The following is a 17,769-nucleotide window of genomic DNA, read 5'->3' on the forward strand; positions in this document are numbered from 1 at the left end:
AAACGCTGGCTGATTCCGCGGGGCCGATGCGGCTTACTGCCGGGGTCAACCCCTAAAGACGACCTTCTCCCTCGAAGAACGGGGCACTTATACAACTTAGATGCTGCTCTTATACAACAGACCGTTTATTTAGCTCGGCCCCTGCCCAAAGACCTCGGAATGTTTTTCTCTTGCGTTTCTCGTTCATCAAAGTAGTTTTTTTTTTGAGAAAATGATTACCGCCGTAGCGATTAAAAACGATTACTACTTTACTTTACCCGCTGTTGATTTTCTTAACTTCGATTATTTTGAACCCTTATCTGATTAAAACCAAAGCTGCTTTTCATCAATCTGGACAAGACTAGGAGACAAAGAAGACATAATTATGGAGTAACGGTTGTTCAACAGCCCCAAAAATTTTGAAAATTCAGAATCTAAGCTTTAAAAAGTGGATCGTTCTGATCGGAGAATGTTTCATTCTTCATCTTTCGTTGATAGTCTTTCGCTGATTCATCAGACGCCGCAAAAAAGAAAATCACAGCTTGTGGATTTTTAATTTTCAATCTTTGCGTAGTTGGTTTGAGAGAAAATGGAAGCAAACAATTATGCTTACGAGTGTGATGTCACTTCTAGCGGAATGTATGGACACTGCGACTATTGTCACCGGTAAGTCTTCCACAGGAAGTTTAACTTGATATAATTGCCCAAGTTATCCTCCTTCGACTACGGAAGTCAGCGGCGCTAGACTCTGTTGGAACTGCTTTCATGAGAAGTACCCAGGAGTTCAAGCAGAATTCCAAGTCTCCGATGCCACTTTCAAATGCCTGGGCGAATACTGCGAGGAAGAAAGCCTCTCTTATCGTCAGTATATTGCTGGATCTTGCTGTTCGGTCGCCTTGAATTTTACAGTTTGTATGTTTATTCTTTTGGTGTATTATTATTATTATTCAATATGATAAAATTCAACTAAATTTGCCTAAATGAGATAAATTGACTGAGCTCTCTTTAGGCAATGTGTCCGACACAGCTTTCTTTGAAATCACGAAATTGTATAAAGAATCAAGGAGAGAGCAAGAGTCCGCTGAGAAAGAGTCGATGGCAGCTGAAGAAGAGCTCGAAGACGCGGAAAATGAGGTTGAAAAAATAAGAAAGTCCCTCATAAAGGCAAAGGCAACGGTCAAATTTGCGAAACGAAAAGCTAACGCTGCTGAAAAGAATCTCAAAGAAAGACGAAATTGGAGTGAGACGGTTAGAAAACGTGCTCTTGTCGTTGCGAATGATGCTCTAGGATATGGTGAGTATTCTTTCTTAATAAATGTGCAACAGTAGTGACTACTTTGATTCTTGTGAGTAGAATGAGGTTTATTTCTAAGGTACAGTGGTTTATAAGAGTGTTTGCAGTTACAGAGTAAACATGGACTTGCGCCCTTTGACCATGGCGTGATTCTGAATATCGCTGTAGTTGACTACGGGAACTTTCCGTAGTTCTTTTCTGACCTGCACAACCAGCCCCCCCTAAGAAAGAAACACCTTATAACCCTGACCTCATTTTCCCTCTTATTTACCTTTCTATCCTATTATCCGATTATCTATCCTATTTTTCGTTAATTCTATCCTAAAAATCCCTTGTATTCCTCCCCCCTTTTGAAAACTGATTCCCTAATCATACTTAACCTCAAGGTAAAAATCACCATCCACTAGTGTCCAACGAAGGTTGTATTCTGGCCTATATGGCAGATCGTATGTGCTTATTGCCGCCATCGGGTATTTGCCTGATCCCAGTCCATCCACCTCTTTCAAAACCCCAATCACTGTATGGTCATTCAAAAAATGATGGTGAAAGATAAGTGACGACGTACACAAGTACATCTGTTTTAACTTTCTCACGTCTGTCGAAGTTGATCGTATGGTGATTCGCCAGGCGTTATTTTCAAAGAAGTAAACTTGCGCAAAGTCCTCATTTAGCTCGATTAGCTTATGGATCTTCCGTCTGTCTCCATTCAGTGGGTGATATGGGTTATATAATGAGTTGAATAATTCGTAGGCGTATTCTTTCAATGTGGCGCCTTCCCTCACTCGCATTGTTTTTATTTCAAGAAGGTCGTCGTCCTTTCTGTCAGTCCGAAGATCGTGATCTTGGTCTGCGAATTTGACCGTCCGCTGCAGTTGGTTATTTTCTCCCCTTTTTGTTGCAGTTGTTGTTCCAGCCGTTTCTGTTTCCATTTCTGACTCATTTCCTGCCGCAGTCGTTTTTACAACTCCAGTTGAATAATTGTCAATCGTGCCTGTATCCGGTGTGCCAGCAACCTCTGGTTCGGCATCCTCTCCCCCGCCTATTTCCGATCCTACGTCGACGTCGATGACCAGTGATCCATTTTCGACTTCCTCCAAAAAAGTTCGACCTCATTGTTTTCAAGCAGGGCTATTGAGCGATCCAGGTCAGTAGGGACTTGGTCGATTTCCATTTTCCTAAAACTTATTTTTAACTCATCCTTTGAGCTTTTTTTTAATTCTAGATTTCCTTATTTTTGGACCAGTTCCCTTTAGAACTGTCTTTCTGTTTGCTCAGTTTCCACTTTCCCTGTTGATGCAAACAATTGCAGCCAGCCACCGCCGGGCTTAACTGATTTTCTTTTTACCTACTAAAAGAGAAATTTTTTAACCTATGACCAGAAGTATTTAAGACCGACTAATTTATGCTTTTTCCTACAAACTCTCTTCGTTTTCTAATCTAAAACAGTTGCAGATAAGTTCCGTTCCCCAGTAGCACGGAAATACTGGCTTAAATTTGTTTTTCGCTTTAATGTCTGTAAGTATCTGAAACGCGAGTATGTCGAAAAAAAATGCGTCTCTCGTCTCCAGTTTTGGTTTATGGTCAAATTTATACAACTTTAAGAGTTCCTCCAGGTTTTTACCTAAATTCTCCGTATTACCTACTTCTTGGGTTGCCTCAGTATTAGGGGGATCCGGGAATAAATATGAAGGGGGACTAGTCACTACTGTGGGAATATTAACATATGTACATTCCGATTCAGAGGAAAAACTCATTGTTATTATTTAAGTGGCAGATAAACCGAACGGCGTCCTTGGTTATTTCGAGTAAACTCCGACGTATCAGTAAGTTGTTCCTCTTCCGATCTGAACGTCACAATCGGCTCCCGCTGTTTTTTCTGAAAAAGCTTTCTTATGCTTTTAAAGCAGTTTCCACAGCCTACAAAACAGCCTTTTATGAATTGAAAACCCCTCCGTGTTGCTACAAAGCAACATTTAATCCTCAAATAACAACAATATAGTCCTAAAAGAACTACAGTAACACTCACAGTAATTACAGTGTTAATGACCCACTGTGGAGCTATTTTAGATGCCATTGATATTCTCGGAAATTTATCTTCAAGTTTTTCCTTAGATCTTTCAACTAGTGATTTTCTTAAATCACCAAAATCTAGTGAACCTATTATCTCCGTATCCTCGAAATCTTCTTTTTCTGACAAAAATTTATTAAGTGACGATGTTTTTATTCCTGCCGTTATATCATAAAGTTTTACCTCCATCGTATAAGAATTATTTTTAGGGTTAGAAATTTTTCCTCCTACTCGAAATTCCGTTGTCGAACAACGAATCGTCTCCAGGTTCTCGCTTATCTCTAGCGCAGACACTCCTAATTTATCTCCGCTTTCTCTAACATCTAACTGTATATCCGTTTTTACCCCTGCCTTATCAATTGTCTGAAAATCACTAAAATGTGAAATCATCACAGTGTTTGACATCAAATCTCTCAAAAATAGGCAATCGGCTGGCAAAAGTAGCACATCGCTACTGCAGCTTGTCACTGCTTTGCCTGACAGTATTCCCCTAGAACACGGGTCCAGATAACTCTTTGTGATAAGAGATGAGTCGCAAAACCTTACAGCCCCGATCTCCTCGCACGCGTCAAGGTTATAGACACGTTTCGATTTTTTGTCCCTGCCTATGATTTTCGGGGTAGACAACCTTAAATACGCGAATTCTTCCTTTTTCTTTCCAGCCGGAAGTGGTATATGATGGACCCGAAAGGTTTCATCGATTTTGGTTAACGTTGGTACGAAATAACCAATCACGAATTTAATTCCTAACTGTTTTTTGTGTAATGTTACCTCAGACTGGACCAGGTCATAATGACCTTTACTGTAAAAATGATCACAGCCTTCCGTCGTCCCTTTGTTTAAATTTTTACAAACTCCACTAATGGTCCTGAAAACAATATGATTCGGATTTCGATTCAATACCGAAATTTCGAAGTCATGTATCGCGTTCAAGTAGCTGTTAAAATTTTCCATGACAAAATGTCTGAAGCTTGATTGTTCCAAATTAAGTTCAGAATTGCACCTCTGAAGGAGGTTGGTTTTGATAAGGTTCCTATTTTTGTTAACCTGAATGCCAACTTTCTCGAGTCCTTTTCCTAAGTTAGCCATCTCTATCTCATCCTCATTTATTCTATGAGTTACTTCCCCAAACTTTTTGTTCTCATTATATGAGTCGTAAAGGGACTTTAAAAAGTTGAGAGAACTCAAAATTATCGCTACCTCTCCCGTATCACGCCTTTCCCTATTCGCGTGTCTGCTCCTTGCATTCGGATCTATGGTAATCATATAGACCTCAGTTAATACAGTATCTTTGCAACTTCCCTCAAGGTGGTGTCCCCATATCGTCACATCATCCGAATCTAACACATATTCGAACAAAAGGTCAATCCTATGAAGATTTCTTCCCTTATCCCAGAATTCAGTTTTCACGTGATCCTCCAGATTGTAGTTAAAAAATTCAAATTGTAAATTATCCTCCAAAATCCTTGTACTTTCAACCTGATATTTAGCGTTTATCAAAATCGAGATTTTTGACTGTTGCTCAAATCTTTTTCTTAGTTGCAACACTACTCTAGCTGGAAAAATCTCCGAAAAAAGACTTATTTTAACCCTGTTGTCTTTCTTATCGTTCGAAAAATACGAGCACTGAGTAACGAAGTTAAAACCTGTACTAGTTTTCCTATCAAAAACAGTTTTCTCCAGCTTTGTATTTGGCCACTCCGAAGGCTTGTCATACAATTTTAGGCTTACTCCACTCGTTGATACCTCACTTGTTATAAACTTGGGACTAAACTCCTTCTCCCATACCTTCAAGAGTAATATTCCTGAATCTGTCTTATCTAGTCTTGACTGCTGAAACGGTGTGAATTCACTCGGAAGTGCCCAAAACGAACTTAGTAGTTCATTTGTCAAGATCGTACTTTCCTCAGTATGGTTACCTCTTATAAGACCTAGACAATCCCTAGAGAGCAGATTCTCTTTCGTTAGTACTGTTGGAAACAGTTCAAAACTCAAAAATTGTCCTTCCTGTGCTTCTACAAAGTAGGAGGGCATTTCCTCAGTAAGAAGGATACCCGAGTCATTTAATTTTTGTTCCAAAGCGTAAGCAATAGGCGAGCAACTAAGCAGAGCGTAGAGTAGCGCCCAAAAGCGTCTACTCATTTTCTTCTTCTCAAGTTATATCCTGAACATTGATTTTTAGTATCCGATGATCCTGGAAATTCTAGTTTGAGTTTCAAATCATAATCAAGTGGGCTAAAAACATAGTTATCCATTTTTAGAGAATCTAATACTATATTTTCTCACTTCAGTCACCACTTGCAACAGTAGTGACTACTTTGATTCTTGTGAGTAGAATGAGGTTTATTTCTAAGGTACAGTGGTTTATAAGAGTGTTTGCAGTTACAGAGTAAACATGGACTTGCGCCCTTTGACCATGGCGTGATTCTGAATATCGCTGTAGTTGACTACGGGAACTTTCCGTAGTTCTTTTCTGACCTGCACAAAATGGATTTTGACTGAAAATATCTTTCAGATGTTTCTTCTCATGACGCCTGCGAGATAAAGAAAGAAGAAGAAGAGACCGAGATGCACGAATGCAGACTGTGCTATAATCCTTACGGCGATGAGCGACCTGAAGCCGTCGTTATTCCATGCGGATACAAAGCCTGCTTCAACTGCCTATCGACTCTCCCGCGGAAAGTATGCCCTCACTGCCGAGCAGAGTTCACTGACGACAAACTTCTCAAGCTCCACTGATTTTCTCATTCTTTCTGACAGCACAACTATCGAAATTTTCACAAGTCTCCGATCTTCTGTCATCGAACACAACTAATAAAAATATCAAAATTAAGAATAGAGACTCATTTATTGCAAAATATATTTATAAAGTAGAATAAATCATTCTTGGGGAAGGGATCCCATTAAAATAGCCAGCAAAAAAGTTCAAAACGCAGTGGTCAGTGAAAGAATGAGCTTGCGTCTTGGCAAAGGATGTTATGCAAATGTAAATGAGGGTACAGGTGTTTATGAGGCGCCCGTTGACGCGTCTAATGACATCGATTGACAGTGTAGATTGCGGTTTTCGTTATTGATTTCACTCTTCACCGTCCACAGTCACCGACAGTTCCCGCACTACTTTCATTTTCACTTTTTTTATCCTCATTAAACTTGCCCAGTCAGAATTGACGTACTCCCTATTTTTGCTATGGTTTTTCTTGTTGTAGTTGTACAGAGAGTAAGTATCGTCCCAGCAGCTCGCCAACGAGTATTTATGTATTTACTAATTACAGTATGAAGATCAGTTGCCTTCACTTTCACTTTTGATGCAGATTTAAATTAACTGGATAAAACACAAAACTCTGACCGGGATTTATTGATTGCTGAGTCAATGCAGTCTGCATAATCGTTTGGTTATAGCAATGAATAGCTAAGTGAATAATTAAGGCGCACATTCCCCGAGAGATAAACAACTTCGAAGATGATGATGAGCATTTCTCTGAGATGGAGCCTCTTCAAGATACGAGCTCCTGTCGAACTTCGAAAGAATCGGAGGTAAAAAGGACTTATCCCTAGTTGTAGACACGAAAAGATTCTTTGTTGGATTAGCTCCTAATACTCGGACTAGTCTGAAAGAAATTATAGGCTTTTACTTAGAGTTTTAGGATCTAAGCCAGTAATCCAAACGATCTACGGATTAACCGAGCTTTCTCTTCAAAAATTCTAAATGCTTTTAGTGGCATTGCCCTGAATACAACGAAGACAAGTTGCAATGTGTCAAACCTCTTCCAGAAAAGCGCTATCGAATCGTGCTAACTGTAGACAAGCAACGAAAGACGACAGTTTTTGCGTCAGGGCCAAATCCAAGTTGGAACCAGGACTTTACTTTTGAACTCCCTGGACACAAGTTTGGACAGCTCATGGATTGCTCGAACAGATCAGGAAGAGTTCGATTGATTTCTTCGACATGGCGTCAGGAATAATTTTTGAGCTCTTGGAAGTCGAGGTAAAACTGGTGGAAAACTATCACTACGTAAATCGCGAAATCGGAAGCTGCCAAATCAAACTTGAAAACATTCCATATCAAAGGCTCGGCTAAAATAAGAATGAATAGAGTCCGACTCGATGGTCAGCTAATTAGCCGTAATAAGTCCTTGCCATGCCACATCTAACTGGTTTCGTCTATTCTCCTCGATTGATGCTCAAGTTCAGGACAGAGGCTTTTCAATACAAATTCTTCAAAAATCGCTGCCAATAATTTCTATTGAAAGCCTCAATAAGTTACAAATTCGATACGACTTGATGTTTGAGCTTGATCTGAACCCCTCCGAGTTGCATCAGCTCGAAATCAAGCTGAATACATGGCGCGAGGGATCTAAATAGACGCTTATTGAAACGCTTCGGCGACATAAATATAGAACCCTCTTGCTAGACAGATCATCTGATCCCAAAGCGCATTGAGTATTCTCAGCAAGGAAACTGGAGAATATATGTCCGATAAAATATCGCAAAAGAATGACATTAATGATCCATTGAAGTATCCATTTAGCGCGCCCAGATGCGTATAAAATACATATTAAAATTGATGGCTCGTGTACTGCTTTAAGAATTTCCAATTAGATACGCACAAAAAAAAACGAGAGAAAGCGGGGAAAAAAGGATGAATAAACCAAGAATGAGGCGCCCTCGTTCATTCATAGTTGACTGCAGTCCACTGTCTTTTTAAGGCATTACAGTCAGAATTAATTTTCTTGTCTTGTCCAATTACTAATAGAAAATATCGAAATCTATATATTCACCAAAGGGAAAATTGAGAGTAACGAGATGCCTGGCCATGGCGGCGAATATGGACGAAGAAACGACAGCCAGCTCCTCTGTAAGTACAAGCAGAACGTAGAAATAATGTATCAGTCAACACTCGCACTCGAGCTTCTCGGCCAAGGGCACATCTTTAGAGCATCTGCATTATTAGATCTATTCGATTGGCGAAAAAATCGGATATTTTTCTGATCCGAGCTTTACCAGCTTTTGAGATGGGGGAAATCCAAGAGAGAGTCCGCATGGAGGCAGGATGTAGACTTGCTGCAAATAAATTGGACGCCGTCTGAACTTAATATTTCACTAGTAGGTTCTATAAAATCTATAGGGCATTTTTCTCAGAAGGGGAGAGATAGTTAGGTGTCTGTAGATCGATAACGGAATGTAGATACTGACATGAATTGATAATGAAGACGGATGGCGTTGTCGATAGAGCTGTTACGCCCAAGCAGGAGCCGCTGAAGATGACTCGCAGAACGTACAATACGTGCCCTAATTTGGCCTTAGCCAAGACCCCCTATATACGCAAATGGCAGTAATTGAGCTTTACTTTTTCAATGACCATAGAAATGGTTTTTTTTGCTGAGGACTACCTCCAGGTATTGTTTTATCAGAGAATTATTCAACTCGCGACGCAGTGGCAGGCGGATTAGGAGCGAGAGAAATCATAGAAGAGAATCGCAAGAGAGAGAGAAAATATGGCTTTTTCAGATAATGGGCAGTGTTGTGGATTCCCTGCTGCGGCGCTCCACGGTGAAGATGGACACTTGTAATTCTTCTCAAGTGGTGAATCCGAACCGCTTCGTCCGCTCAAGTCCTGGAAGAGCTCGACAAAACGGTATGTTACTTCCGTTACGTTTATTGACGAATTTTATGCTTTTGCGGATGTGTTGCTATAGGGAAATTCTGTTTTGTAAAGATTCTTTTCGAGCAATTATAAATTGTCAGAAATGATTTTTTAATGGAGCCTTGATTTTGATTCTGGCGGAACACATATACGCGTTCTTGACAGGGACGAAGCGACAGTAAGACAAAAATGTATCCGACGTCGTTTATGAATAATTCCACCTGATTATAATCTGATATTAATATGCTATACACTGCCGTACTCTTCATCCTCAGCAGCAATCTCTTTTTTAAAAAGATGGACAAAACTATAATTACTGAAAATGAGAAAACGCCCAACAGTAGAAAGTCGGAGAGCTGCTGCAGATTTTCATGCGTCAAACTCAGGGAGCGTTTTGTAGTGAATGATAACATGATGTCGACTTCGACTTGGACGGAAGGAGAGTCAGGAATTGGATCAGAACTGCTCAGGTCAACAATTCCACCTGAAAACGCCACATCAAGTAAGTTAATATATTACTCAAAATTATTATCAGACGCTCTCTTCTACTTAAAATGAGTCATAATAGGAAGTTGTATAAAGACTTCTCCGATAAAAGAGCGCGATTTCGCCTTACTCACGAGAAAAGCACCTTATGATTTTACGACTTGAAATCATAGTGAAACATTGTTTCTAGTGAATCGAAGCCAGCTTGTATCAATATCCGACGAGGTGGTGGAGGGTTCACGCCAGACTCCGAGAAACCGCTGGGCGCAGTGTAGAGAAATGAGCCTCAATAAAAGCAAACAACGCATATCTACTGCTCAGGTACTTATTCATTCATTTCAAAAGACTTTGTTCAAGGTGTCTTTTAGAAAGATCTTGATGGAATCCTCAACATTGAAACCGAACAAAGAAATGCCTTGGCCGCCGTTAGTCGTATTCTTAATCAATATTCATCACACAGGTTAGCTGTCATAATGCATACAGTATCTATTTTTTAATTAAATTCGAAAGGATAAGTTCAAATGCCTCGTGGTAGAATATAAATAAGCTGACAAACAGACAGCTCTCGAATAAGGCTTGTTCAGAGCATCTGCATGCGCTGACGCCCGACATCACCCGCGACGGAGCCGCAACACCGATGCTGTGAATATGTCTGTTTACCGCAATACAGCCTCAGGTTTTTTCTCCTGTCGATTATGGGATGCACTCTAACACGATCTAATATAGCTCTCCTCTACCCACATAGAAGTCACAATCTTGTTCTATGGACGGCAAAACATCCGACCTACTGTACAAATTGTGAGGGACTTCTTTGGGGAATCACCAGGGCGCGTATCTTCTTAGCGTGTACATAACATACAGTTTATCTCTTTTGATACCTTGTCCTATGCGATTAAGTACTTGATGTAAGATCCGTGAATAGACAAGGTCTCAAATGCTCTGACTGCGGGGTCAAATGTCACGAGAGGTGCAGAGACATGCTTTCTATTGATTGTCTCCAGCGTGCTGCTAGCAAAAAGAGCTCCAACAAAAATGACACCCAGGAATTAAAGGAGTCGATGCTCCAACTGATCCAAGGCCGTCTTAAAACTGCTGCAGAGGAGCTGAAATTACTGGCGAATATCTTCAGTTTGACGCCAAGCGAATCCCAGCGAAATCTAGACTTGGTGAAAGACAAGTTGCTGAAGAAAGATTTGATCTGGTCGGCGAAGCTGAAAGTGACAGTTGTGGAAGCAAGAGGACTCATGCCAATGGACAAGAACGGGCTCTCAGATCCGTATTGCGCAGTTCAAGTTGGCAAGCATCACAAAAACACGACGACAAAGAAAGAAACCCTCGATCCAAAGTGGAATGAATCATTCGACTTCAAAGTTGAGAGCGCGCGTGAGTCCATTAAAATACGAATCTGGGATGAGGACGATGATCTGCGAAGTCGACTGAAAGACAAAATCCTACGAGAAGCGGATGACTTTCTCGGCCAAGTTGTGATTGACATACGCTCGATCACAGGTGACTCGGATAGCTGGTACGAGCTGCAACCAAGGACAGCGAAAACAACAATCAAGGGGAGCATTCGGATAAAGATTAGCATGACACGGAAAACTGACATTGATGGGGATGAAAAATTAGCGACAATTCCAAATCAATTTCTGATTCTTCACAGCCACATTCTTTCATATCTCCAAGACCTCACTGGAAACTCTAATTCCTCGAAAACAAGTCCGATAATTTCCTGCTCTAGTTCGGGACAAGTCTCCGTTTCCAACAGAATCGCCCAGAAAATTCTGGATTCCTTCACGAAGCACTACGGCATCACAAAGATCTTCATTCAAATGGCCACATTCGGACATTTGACCGAAAACTTAAATATGATCGACGCGGCAGAAACACTTTGGATTATTTCTGGACATGCCATTGAGCATTATTGGAACGGGGTTAATATTTTATCAAGACAAGTAGCTCCCATGGCACAAAGTTTGAACATGAATAATACTGATCAAAATCTCAGCTCGCAAAGAATTTTTTTTTCGTGCATAATTCGTTAAAATTTAAACCCTGATCTAGCCATGAACCTAACACGGCTCATCTGACAATGGATGAGCGCTTGTACGCATCAAATATCCAAAAGCGCAACTTGAGTGGACAGGTGAAAAAGGCAGAAATGTTCATCCGATTGAAGCTGAACTCCTATCGCATGCACTATGGAAAAAATTTGAATGAGCCGACCGCGCACAATTTGGAACTCTCGCTCAAGATACTCATCAAACTCGTTGAGTTCAAGGAGAAAGTCTTGAAGGAGAACAACAGCAAGCTCGACGAAATGATTCTCGACTGCTGCAGTAAATGCCACGAAATTACGTACGGGAATGTTTTTCACGAAGCAGAAGAGTATCAAGTAAGAGCATCAATTGCAGGCTCAGTTGATGATGGAGACGGACTCTGGCAGGAAAAGTTGGCGTATTCTTGTAACACAGATATTTTTAAGAGTTTTCAAAAACTTGTATCCTAACTAGAAACAGCAACAGGGTGAAAATACTGAGTCGAGTTGTGACCACTCAGCTCCACTGGAATTCTGGGAGCGTTTCTTGCGATGCGTTGTTTCACTTGTAGAAGAAGATATGGTCTACTACTCGCCCATTTTCACCTCCGTTATTCCCGATCTAAAGCTAACAACCTGCTCGGCGGTAAAGTTTTGGTCGATGTTGCTAAATGACTTGGTCGGGTTTTTGGAGCACGAGTCGGATTGCCGCCATTGGTCAACTACTTCCGACTACATGAAGCTTCAAAAGCTTGTCAAGGAGGTTTACGAGAGGCTGAGTGCGATGATTGATGATAAAAATTTCACTGGATTAGGAATGAGTTTAAAACTGCCAAGCATCGAATGAAAGAGTCGTCGTTGATTGCACTTTTGAAAACTCATAAAAAGCCCCTTATGCTGAGCACTTCATTCCTTTCACTTGCATTTGGCTGGACGACTGTATAATTGAATACTGTAAATATGTAGAGAAAAGCTATCAGCTCGATGAGTCTGACGGCTTTCAGCGAACAAACGAATACGTCAAATTCTCCAGCTCAGTTGTTGACTTGTTCGACATGCTTAATCAGCTGGGAGCGTCTACATCAAAACTGCGCTCAGACTGCCACAAATTTAATGGAATACTAGGACTCGTCTCATAAATACAAATTGAGTTAATTTTGCATTCAGTGTTATTGAAGTTCCTATTCTGAGACTATTGTAGAAAACAAATTTGCTCAAGTTGTGACGACTGCAATTTTTCATTACATAGAAATCTTCATGAAGGTAATCATTTCAAATTTAATTTCATCTCGAATTTTCTTTTTAGGATTTTCGAAAGTACCTGAATGAGGCTAACATATCCTATGTGATGACGAACAACATTCAACAAATTCGCGAACAGCTTCAAGATCTTTACATCACAATGGGCCAGGACCAACTTCACCCAAAGGCGCAAGAATATTTCAGAGAAGCTCAAAGCAAGTTATCCAAGACGATAGGTAAGCGGCTCTTTCTGTATCTCTGTTACTCTTTTCTTCATTTTAGACAAATGCATACGAATGCTTGGAGTTTCTTTGAAGCCTTGTACGGATTCTGGCATCGTCGCAATGTATAACGAGCTCCAACAACTTAGCCAAAACTTAGCTCCCAATTCAGCAAACATTGCTGCAGCGAGAGAGCAAGTTTTCCAGGTAAGAATCGCTCATAAGATCTTCGATATAAAAAAATTTGATAGGCACTTATACCACTGGTAAACGAACAACTGGACCATCTGCACGAGCACATCGAGCAAAAACCATTCTTCAAAATCCTCAAAATTGTCTGGAACTTTCTGATAGAAGGAATCCTGCACAAAATCATCCTCCATCCCGAAAGAATCGAGCCCATGGAAAACCGGACATATCTTTCGGCAACTTTGAAGGGAGGCTTTTCGAACTAAAATTAGTTGGCCCTTCATTGACTGGCAAATTGAAAGCTCTTATAAAGAAAACGCTGATTCGCACAGAAAGACCACTTACAAATTTTCAAGTGGAAGTTATATCAAACGTCATTGTTTCGCTTGAAGACTACTTTCATCAAAATGGGGAAGGATTGAAAAAAGCATTTTTCAACAAAGACAACTCCCTCCGCCAGCTAAAATACACTCTCGGCAAGTTGATGCAATCATTCGTTTTCTAATTATCTCTCCAGACAAATATACAGAAGAAACAGACGTGCTCATCTGGCGGCTAATGGATTCCTACACTTCAACAGCGAAAAAGATGCCTCCTGAACTCATTCGCCCTTCTATCGTTCTCGCATTCGAGCTCTCGCTCATTAAGAGCGGCAGAAAAACTTTCTCCTTGACGGTGAAAGTCAAATCTGTTGAGAACATGCCGCTAGAATTTTCAAAAGTCTTCCGCCCATTCGTTGAAGTTGCCGTCTACGGTCCGTCTGTGGAACAGATCGTTCATGTCCACGCTACTAAATCCAAGGTAAGCCAAAAGCCAAAAGTCGCAATTGTTCGCCAGCATGATTCTAGTACAACACTGCCAATGCAATTTTCGACCAAGAATTCTCCTCAACGTTGTCCAACGACTGGCGCAAATCCGAAATTCAGTTCTCGTTGAAAGATTTCTCGCTAATCGGAGAGAACCGATCTTTAGGACGGCACATTGTGCGCCTCTCTAATTTCAAAGATCTCCCACAAGTCGCAGAAACTGCTCCGCTCACCAAGCCGACTCCTTTTAGGTTTCTCGTCTTTTCTACTTTTCGTTTCTTTTACCCAATTTTTAGCAACAATGAAAACGTATTATTCCACTTGCTCCAGAAACGCTCATTCGACAACGTCGCCAAACAGTTCATCAGCTTGAAAGATTTCAGCATAGCAAACCACACAGCTTCAAGATCAACTACGAGACAACAGAAATAACTTCTTTCGAATATAATTGAATAAATGCGACCCTACTTCCCAAGGCGGTTGATTTCAACTAACTCTCAAGCGCAATGTTCTTCAACGATGCGTCAAAAAAAGGGCTGGCTCGGGATAAAAAGTCTCGAAGATAGTCGCTAATCGGAGAATCGACCTAATTATGAGGCCCGGGCGACATTTTCGTCATCTAATTGCCCAATCGCGGGCAATGTTCCACTTCTTCAGATTCCAAAGTTGTGCCCTTTCAAATGCCGGGGATCATTCTTCAGTGACGAGGAGGATGCAGCTGGATTGATTGAGGATGTGATGAGTAGAGCTCCAGTTTCGTATTTCCGAAAGGGCTCGCTCACGAGCTCGTCATAAATCAAAAAGAGTATTTAGCGTCAAAATGATCAAAACGCCTCGTCTAAGCGATTTTATAAAGCACTTTACGAGTTGACTTCAAAGTTGCACGAATGCGAAGTGTTTTTACTAAGTAACAACACGTCCTACTAAAAAACCGCTCGATTCTCACGTAAATAGCTTCCGCAGGACAACCGTATAAATTGTGCGAAAACACGTGTTTACGACTCTATAAGAAGACCTATTTGTTACTTCTGGAAGCAAAGAAACTTCCTCCGTCGCTGGAAGAAATTGGAACCATTGACCTTGATCGTGGGGTGGCTCATTGATTGTCTTATTTCGAAAACGGGCATTCAATAAATCGATTCTCCGAAAAACTGGAAGCTCGCTGAAGAAGAACTCTTTGAAAGTTATTTTTTCTACTTCCGATTGTCAAACAAAGAAATGGAAGTATTTTCAATGTTCCTACGAATTCGTAGTGTTTCTAACAGGAGACGATTTAATATGATGATGGAAGGCTTTAAGGATGTTTTGAAAGGACTTGAAACGCAGTTTAATCGAGTAGAATGAAGAAGGGAGTAGGAAAGAAGATAAAAGACGATGATAGAAAATGATTTCCACCCTGGGGTGGCGATGTGAGCTTCTGGCGCCTCACAATAAACTCTCTCCCGCTTTTTTTTCTGATGAGAAAAAAGAGCATCCAGCGACGGTGGCGCGTAGTAGCAGCAACACGACGAGTAACCACTCCACAATTTTTTTCTCTCTCTCTCTCTCTCAAATTAAGAGCTTCTTGGTCTAGTGGTGAGTAGCGAGTGTGTGTCGCAGCTCACTTTCGGGAAAACCTAACTTAAACGAGCTCGCCGAGAATTTTGCATTTTTCAAAAACGCTCCGAGCAAAATAAGAAAAAAGAAAAATATAACCACCGCGCTGAGATAAATTCCATTATAGAGAGCAACATCCAACACTTCCAAAACACGAAGGAAAGAGAAAGCGGTTTCGAGGGAGGAACTGAGCTCAATTCCAATTTGCAATGACAACTCCTCTTGCGCGAAAATCTGCCCCGGCGACCAGTTCCACTCAAGGTAATATCAATAATAGAAAGAAGCAATTGCGTCGATCAACTGTTTAGCCGCCGACTTTTACGGGGAAAGAAACACTGGAATCAGAATGGTTTCCACGGGCAAACTTGACGATGCCGCGGAAGAAGCCCGTAAAAATCTCATCAAGTCCATGGGCAAGAAGCCCCGTAACAGGTTCAAACGACTTTTACATTACTCTCAGAGGACTTTTCACTTGTAATTTTACATCAAAACAAGTCTTGGTGATAATAACAACACACGGCGGCGTGTTTAGATAAGGCTGATTGCCCTAGTCTCACAATAAGCTCATACTTTTCGAGCTCGAGCGAGTCGAGGGAATCCTGTTCCGCTTCATTTATGGCGGCTCGTTAAGCTTTCCAAAGTGTATCCTTTGCGCTGCGATCGGCAGATGGCATAGCCTTTTCAGCTAACAGAAATTTTGCGAAAAGAGCATTAATAATTAATTACCCGATGGTAACTATTGATTACCGAAAAAAGTATGTCAGGAAATCATAAAATAATTGAAAGCCCCTATTGAGGGTAGGAGAATGGCAATACGCATCCTTAGGTTAATTAGGTTAATCTTATTGGGTGTCCATTTTTCGGCAAATTAGATTTTTGTGGAGTGATCAATTTGACACTGATTTCAGCGTCACTGACAGATGGAAGCCCAAAGAAGAGCCCACTCAGGTGAGAGTTTGTTATTCTCAATATATCTCGGGGCTTAGCCCTTATTGTCATTTAAATTCTTTGTGCGTGAGTTCTGTACTCAAGACGAACTTAAGGAACAAAAGATTGGGCCGGACCAGAAGATTCAAAACTCGTACTCTGCGTACGAACAAAGGCGCAACTCGCGAATCGCCGAACGCACGGAGCAACTCAAGAAACTCCAAAAGGAACAGGAAGAAAAAGAAGCGGAAAGAATGGCCCGCATCGAGAAGCGTCGCAATGAGAGGTAAAAACAACAGATTCTCTTCTTTGTCTTCACTTGAAGAAATTCCAATTATGGATTTACTAGATTGCCTTATCCACCGAAAGATAAGCGTAAAAGCGTCTCAGAAGCGTATTGAAAAGGCCCGTCCAGTGGAATCACATTGAGTTAATCTCGGCGCCAGGCTTAGATTACTGCCTTTAATTGACTCATTACTTCAGATTGTCGTCAATCGGTGGTGTCGGGGAACCGGATCTGGCAAACGGCGTTAAAGATCTCAAAATTGGCGCAGGCGTGTCAAGGAATGTGCTCAATTTCGAATCCTAGAATCACTTTCGTTTCATAATTTTTCTATTGTTGAGCAGTGGAAACAGTTCTAGTGTGCCAGCTTCGCGAAAAACCGCTCCTCTTCCAGCTTCTCTCGACGAAACTAGTAATTATCCCCGCCTTTCTCATCGCTAATGTGGAGCAAAAAAAATACAAAATACAGATTTCACCCTGTCAAACCAAAATTACAGAAAAAGAGTTTTCAAATTTTCGTGAATTAACAACCTCTTCGTTCCTAAATTGTAATCGTTTACGCATGATATAGGACTCTTATTGACTGCTCATTATGGAAATAAAATTGCACTAGATGAAAAGCTAATTAGAGCTTTTAGAGAGTTGGAATTTTCAATTGTCCTATTCTCAAGCCTGTTCAATCTTTTCTTTCTCGTGCCTACAAAAAATGGTATAAATCCAATACTTGATCGGTAAGATCACTCTTGTAGACATCTTGGAAGCTTCGTGATCGTCTTTTGAAGAAAATAAGTACCTAAGGGAGCAAGTTGAAGTTGCTGTGTTGATTAAATCATGCCCAGAATTTTGTTGCAAGGTTGCCGTCTTCGAAGTTCAAACTGCTTCTCAGAAAATTCGCGATTCAAGCTTGCTGATATTTTTTGAAAAAAAAAATGATAAACAAACCGCAGAAGATTCTCTTTTTTCTTTTCTGCAGCTTAGGGTTAGACCCGATGCAAG

At 40.9% G+C, this 17,769-nt stretch overlaps 4 protein-coding genes across 4 annotated transcripts in view; all 4 read left to right on the forward strand.

Annotated features, from left to right (window-relative positions):
• The window catches only part of LOC145707739 (uncharacterized), a 72,268-nt gene that overhangs the window by 4,850 nt on the left and 49,649 nt on the right, over positions 1-17,769 (forward strand). The gene's annotated exons all lie outside the window — the stretch shown is intronic.
• LOC145707733 (protein unc-13 homolog C-like) lies at positions 12,714-13,442 on the forward strand. The gene is made up of 4 exons (XM_081785303.1): positions 12,714-12,772; positions 12,816-12,987; positions 13,034-13,179; positions 13,224-13,442. The coding sequence occupies exons 1-4, from the start codon at positions 12,767-12,769 to the stop codon at positions 13,425-13,427; spliced, it is 528 nt and encodes a 175-aa protein (XP_081641429.1). The 5' UTR covers positions 12,714-12,766; the 3' UTR covers positions 13,428-13,442.
• Positions 13,689-14,419, forward strand: LOC145707732 (protein unc-13 homolog A-like). Its single transcript, XM_081785302.1, has 3 exons — positions 13,689-13,962; positions 14,010-14,218; positions 14,264-14,419. Exons 1-3 carry the CDS (start codon positions 13,720-13,722, stop codon positions 14,397-14,399), a joined length of 588 nt encoding a protein of 195 aa, XP_081641428.1. The 5' UTR covers positions 13,689-13,719; the 3' UTR covers positions 14,400-14,419.
• On the forward strand, positions 15,466-17,122 carry LOC145707735 (uncharacterized). The gene is made up of 6 exons (XM_081785305.1): positions 15,466-15,542; positions 15,691-15,824; positions 15,872-15,995; positions 16,472-16,511; positions 16,607-16,776; positions 16,974-17,122. Exons 2-6 carry the CDS (start codon positions 15,773-15,775, stop codon positions 17,077-17,079), a joined length of 492 nt encoding a protein of 163 aa, XP_081641431.1. The 5' UTR covers positions 15,466-15,542; positions 15,691-15,772; the 3' UTR covers positions 17,080-17,122.

This window comes from Oikopleura dioica, chromosome XSR, assembly GCF_907165135.1.
Source record: "Oikopleura dioica chromosome XSR, OKI2018_I68_1.0, whole genome shotgun sequence".
Taxonomy (NCBI): domain Eukaryota; kingdom Metazoa; phylum Chordata; class Appendicularia; order Copelata; family Oikopleuridae; genus Oikopleura; species Oikopleura dioica.

Excerpts from the sequence above, each read along its gene's own strand:
- LOC145707733 (XM_081785303.1), top strand. Across the intron at positions 12,988-13,033 it reads CAAGTTATCCAAGACGATAG|ACAAATGCATACGAATGCTT; the intron begins GTAAGCGGCTCT and ends TCTTCATTTTAG. Across the intron at positions 13,180-13,223 it reads CGAGAGAGCAAGTTTTCCAG|GCACTTATACCACTGGTAAA; the intron begins GTAAGAATCGCT and ends AAAATTTGATAG.
- LOC145707732 (XM_081785302.1), top strand. The coding sequence starts at position 13,720 with ATGGATTCCTACACTTCAACAGCGAAAAAGATGCCTCCTGAACTCATT. Across the intron at positions 13,963-14,009 it reads TCCACGCTACTAAATCCAAG|TACAACACTGCCAATGCAAT; the intron begins GTAAGCCAAAAG and ends GCATGATTCTAG. Across the intron at positions 14,219-14,263 it reads ACCAAGCCGACTCCTTTTAG|CAACAATGAAAACGTATTAT; the intron begins GTTTCTCGTCTT and ends CCCAATTTTTAG.
- LOC145707735 (XM_081785305.1), top strand. The coding sequence starts at position 15,773 with ATGACAACTCCTCTTGCGCGAAAATCTGCCCCGGCGACCAGTTCCACT. Across the intron at positions 15,825-15,871 it reads GGCGACCAGTTCCACTCAAG|CCGCCGACTTTTACGGGGAA; the intron begins GTAATATCAATA and ends TCAACTGTTTAG. Across the intron at positions 16,512-16,606 it reads CCAAAGAAGAGCCCACTCAG|GAACAAAAGATTGGGCCGGA; the intron begins GTGAGAGTTTGT and ends GACGAACTTAAG.